General features: G+C 41.1%; 1 protein-coding gene across 1 annotated transcript; it reads left to right on the top strand.

The window, feature by feature from the left end:
• Window positions 1-2,914, top strand: emx2 (empty spiracles homeobox 2). The gene is made up of 3 exons (XM_015944132.3): window positions 1-542; window positions 1,334-1,518; window positions 2,514-2,914. The coding sequence occupies exons 1-3, from the start codon at window positions 152-154 to the stop codon at window positions 2,679-2,681; spliced, it is 744 nt and encodes a 247-aa protein (XP_015799618.1). The 5' UTR covers window positions 1-151; the 3' UTR covers window positions 2,682-2,914.
• Window positions 2,915-5,604: the final 2,690 nt, after the last annotated feature.

Raw genomic sequence — 5,604 nt, 5'->3', positions numbered from 1 at the left:
GAGCACAGGCGCGCTTCCCACTTCGGCTTTTCTCGGCTCCGACGCGCCTTCCCACAAACTTTTCCCCACTTTTCTTCACTGTGGAGTATTTTCCTCCCAACGACGCCCACAACAACTTCCACCTACACTGGGAAACCTGGACTATCAGACCATGTTCCAGCCCACACCCAAGCGGTGTTTCACGATAGAATCTTTAGTGGCGAAGGATAATCCGGTTCCCGCGTCCCGGTCCGAGGAGCCCATCAGGCCCGCGGCTCTCAGCTATGCAAACTCGGGCCAGATCAACCCGTTCCTCAATGGCTTTCACTCCGGCGGCAGGGGCGTGTACTCGAACCCGGACTTGGTGTTTGCTGAGGCGGTCTCTCATCCGCAGAACTCGGCGGTCCCGGTGCACCCGGTGGCCCCGCCGCACGCGTTGGCCGCTCACCCGCTCTCCTCCTCACACAGCCCGCACCCGCTTTTCGCCAGCCAGCAGCGGGACCCGTCCACCTTCTACCCCTGGTTGTTACACAGATATCGGTACTTGGGTCACAGATTTCAAGGTGAGGAGTTCCGTTTGGATTTTACGCACATGTGCCGCGCGGCCGCGGCGGCAGGGCTTGGTTCCGCCACACAGGGGGGTTTAAGAAAATAGACAACTTTTAGAGTCAGTCTGAAAATGTTTTCATTAATTTTCTATTTCTCTGGAGAAAACACAAATAAGACGCGATTGGCTGAATTTGTTGTTTTGGAATAAACAAACCAAAGGCTTAAAGAGACCAGAATCATTTCTTGTTTACACCCTCAGTCGTTTTTTACTACAATATAGTTAAAAAATAAACGTTTTCTTTTTACGTTTTGAAAGATTATTTCCCACACTTGGCTGTTTTTAGCATTTTAACCAAAAAATGACATTAAACACGATTATTAGGCTTATTTTTTCTCATTTTCTTTTATAAACATCAGAAAACATTGATTATTTTTTCTTGTTTCTCCCTGCCTTCACTTGGATTTGTGCCTATTTTAAAAATAGTTTTACCAATTGGACCAAACAAACGTGGCGTTTGAGGCCATCCAGTCATATTTTTGTTATTTCTGAAGTTTTTTTTTCGACTCTTAAATTCTGCAGAAATTATCCCACATGGATTTTAAAATTAATAATAATTTTAAAAGCAAACAGTAAATTCCCATCTGAGAAGAGCAGCTTTGTTATTTACTCTCACGCCGCTCTTTGTGCGCCTTATTGTCTACTTTGCGCCAGACCTTTTTGTGATGCAAATGTTCAAATCTAGATTTATTTCTAATTCTGAGTCACTTAAGAGTCTTTTTCTTTTTTCTTCCTGCTCGATTTCAGGCAACGAAACGAGCCCGGAGAGCTTCCTTTTGCACAACGCGCTGGCCAGAAAGCCCAAAAGAATCCGGACGGCTTTTTCTCCCTCGCAGCTCCTGAGGCTCGAACACGCGTTTGAGAAAAACCATTACGTGGTGGGAGCCGAGAGGAAGCAGCTCGCGCACAGCCTTAGCCTCACAGAAACTCAGGTGAGAAATGTTGAATTTAATAATCCTGCCTCAGACGTTTACCTGAACGCAGCTGCATCCTGTGTTCGCTTGTTTGCGTGTTAGCGCAATTTGGAGAGGTTTTACGCATGGCATGATCCCAAATAGCAGATTATTGTTGTGGATTCGTTTTTATTATTGGGATAATTTGTCTGATTGCTGCTGGAGCTGATGTGTGGTGTGTTTCTTTACCTGACATTGTGCGTCATGACGCTTTCTAACCAAGACGCAGGTGAAAATAACTTTACGCACCAAAAAGTGTAAACATTTTGTTTTTGGAGACCCGAAATGCGTGTCGCTAATCGAACAGCGCTTTTTAAAAGAGGGAGTGGCCTTTTGGAAATGGAGGGCAAATTAACCAGTTAACCATTTAATGTTATAGACGCGTAACAAAGCGCAGTGGCACGTTTAAGATGCTGTTTGAACCCGCTGCTTTTGTCCTGCGCGGCTCCTTTTGGATGGCGGGGCTTTTCGGAGGAGCTGAGAGGAGAAATGAACCGTCACCTCCTCCAATTAGCCTAGTGAAGGCTTATTAAACGCACCTCAGTTACCATTTAGGAGCTGAAAGGGCCGCAGAGTGACAAAGCAGAGACGGATAATTTATCGATTTAGATGTTGGTAATTCCCCACGGAGCTGATTGTTGACAAATCCAGTCACACAGAAGCGGAGAGACGTCTTGTTTTGAAATGTTTGACACATTTCACAGTTTATTGTTTATTTTAGAACATTTTATTGTTTTATTCCCAAGAGACTCGTTTTAAACCCTTCAAGTTCAGAGAAAAGCAAGTAAAAGTAATAATAAAGATCAGAATAAAATTCATTTAGTTGATGCATTTGAATTTTTTCTGAAACCGTGTTTCGTTCTTTGTGATTTTATTTGGAGGGGAGTTTTATTCCCCACCGCGGAGCTCCGTTTTTACGCACTGACCAACCCCGGCTCGTTGCCGCTCTTTCCCCGTTTCTTTTTCTCTCTCAGGTAAAAGTTTGGTTTCAGAACCGGAGGACGAAGTTCAAGCGGCAGAAGCTGGAGGAGGAGGGTTCGGAGTCTCAGCAGAAGAAAAAAGGCTCTCATCACATAAACCGGTGGAGACTGGCGACGAAGCAGGCGAGCCCGGAGGAGATCGACGTCACGTCGGACGATTAAAAACAATGAAAAGGGACAAAACGCGCGTGGATGAAGGAGGAGTGGATTAAAGGATGACACGGGGACAAAGTCGGGGTTCTCTGCTGCTCCGGGCGGGTCCGTCGGTCCAAACGACCCAGGGAAACGCAGCGTCTCGGTATCCGAACCCTTCCACCCACATCTAGTTTTTTTCTCCAAATCATATTTTGCACTTCAATTTTTTTTAACAATCAAGATCCAAAAAAAAAAAAAAAAAAAAAAAAATCCCCCAAACATTTATTTTTATTTTTGGGTATTTTTTTTTCAAATTGCATGGCGTATTTTCCTGCTAGTGCTTTTATTTTGAAAAGAAAACAACATTTTTTCTTTCAAACTGCTTTTTTGGTCATTTTTTTACCGAGTGTGCAGTTTTTACTTAATGATTCTCGTGTAAAAGTGATTGTGAAACATATGAAGTAGCGGTGCTGCGTTTTGGTGTTTTTGGGTTTTTCAAAGGCAACAAAAAAAAGGGGGGGTTTAGTTTTGATTTTTGATTTTCCAAAACTAAAATGTGTCTCAGACCGCAGAGAAAAGGCATCAGGACATTCCTTTAACCCAAAGCTTTACGTGGCTGTGACCCGCAGCCTTTGGCCCTCCGGAGAAAAGTTGCTGAAGGACTTTTAAACACAGATAAAAAATAGAAAATAAAACAAAACTTCAGGCACTGAACGTATTCCATGTACAGAAGTAATTCTGTTAAAACCCTCTTTTAGAGAATGTAAATACTGTTTGTGTTTGTGTTAAGTTTGCTACAATTTTAACACAAAAGTATACTTCAAAGAAGTATGTAATTGTCAATATTTTGTCAATAAAGTTTTATCAATATGTCGCGCGCAGTGATAGCACGAGCTTTTGATTGTAGGGCGGAGAGACGGAGGCGAGGGTTATTATTATTATTATTATTATTATTATTATTATTATTATTATTATTATTATTATTACTATTTGGTTGATTTGGGAGCGAGTTTTCTGAGAAACTCAATATTTTCCACATCTTTAGATGAAATTGTTATTTTGAAAAAGCAAAATTTTTGTTGCTCATATATTGATATTTTTGGTCTGATTGCGCTCAGATGTGGTGGATTTTTTTTAATTTGCTGGATAATTTGAAGGACGTTTTCTGCTGAGAAGCTCCAGAACCTTTTCTGGACTCAAACAGTTCCGTTCTGGTTTTTTCTTTGGCCTGGATGAGGTTGCAGCGTCTGCTGCGCTCCGGCCACAAAGAGGCCACTATGCAAGCTTTTTGTTGAAGTGCAAATCAGTTTGGGCAATTATCATGCGAGTGATATGAGGGGGGACACGAGAGAGGGAGGGAGGGGAGGAGGCATTGCCCAGTGGTCCATTTTAATCTCTTAATCCACGGATCCGAGGGGGCTTGGTTGGACATAATTTAGTACAATCTGACTACCCCTCACCACGCGATAAGAGAAGGTTGCAACGCGCCACAAAACCCGGATCTTTGTTTAAAATCTTGTCTTTTAGGCTCCATCCGGCAGGAAGATTCTGGAAAAATAACCAAAACTGACCTTAAAACAGGGGAAATTATCTCTAGTTTCTCTATTTTTACCTTTAGACTAAAATCTGAAAATAAAAGTAGAGCATAAATGTTTTAGAGAAAATTAAACAATAAAAGCTTTATTACAAACCCAGCTTTGAAATCGGGGGGATTAGAGTCCTGAAAGGGTCCCACAATAGTCAGAAGAAAAGGTTTCATGCTAATGAGGTTAATGCCCTTTGTATCTCCGGACTCCACAACTTCATTACTCCTATCTGAGGCTCACACACACACACACACACACACACACACACACACACACACACACACACACACACACACACACACACACACACACACACACACACACACACACACACACACACACACACACACACACACACACACACACACACACACACACACACACACAGCAGGATTTGATAGCAGTCCTGTTCAAACTAGATAATTATATCTTTTCAAGTTGGAATTAAGATAAAGAAAGTGCAGTGGAGGCGGGAAGCCTTGATCCGCCGCGAACAAATCTGCACACACGCGCACGCGCACCTTGCTTTTGCTCGCACTAGACGGACAGAAGCTTTGAGCACAAAAATAAAATAAAATAAAATAAAATTTAATTAAAAACGTGCAAGATTTCCAGCTTTTGTTCTGAAATTGTAAAATGAAAATTGGAAAAATAAATCAGCAGAAATCAAAACTTTTAAAATGGATTTAATTATTTCTTCATTTTAACCATTTAAATTTAAAATTTAAATCCTCATTAAAAATTGGATGTGAAATTAGAATTAAATCATGTTAAACTTATAAGATAATTATTTTTATTATTTTACTTTTAAATCAAACATCATCACGTTTTTAAATATTTTTATTTTAATATTTAAACTTTTGACCAGTTGTTAGTTTAACTGGACTAAATTGGTCAGGGTTTATATTACAGCCTCTGAATGACTCGTTATTATAAGGAAACGTGTTTAATTTATTCAAAGTGAAAAATCGTAAAACCAATTTTGCGCCTGATTAAAAAAACACTTACAACGCGATTTTATTTGCGCTCCAATTTTTATTATTTCATTTTATTTTAACCTCACTTAAACAGAAACTGCCAGGTCAGATGAAAATAATTGCTCCAAACAGAAGAAGTGCGCGCTGTGCGGTGAAGTGGGCCCTCAGATCGGATCCCTCCGCTTGATGCTTGTCTGGCGGGTCAAAGGTCAACCACGGGGACCTTTGGTGACCCGCTTATCTAAACTGAAGCTCCGCTTAACCGATAAATCATCGCAGCATCTGGAATATTTTTAATAATTCCTTAATGACTCACAAAGCCCTGAAATGGAAGAATAAAAAAGGTCCGTCTGCGTTAAAGACTCAATCTGAAATGATTATCCGCCA

Source organism: Nothobranchius furzeri, chromosome 12 (assembly GCF_043380555.1).
Source record: "Nothobranchius furzeri strain GRZ-AD chromosome 12, NfurGRZ-RIMD1, whole genome shotgun sequence".
In the NCBI taxonomy this organism is placed as follows: domain Eukaryota; kingdom Metazoa; phylum Chordata; class Actinopteri; order Cyprinodontiformes; family Nothobranchiidae; genus Nothobranchius; species Nothobranchius furzeri.
This window is presented reverse-complemented; position numbering and strand designations above follow the sequence as displayed.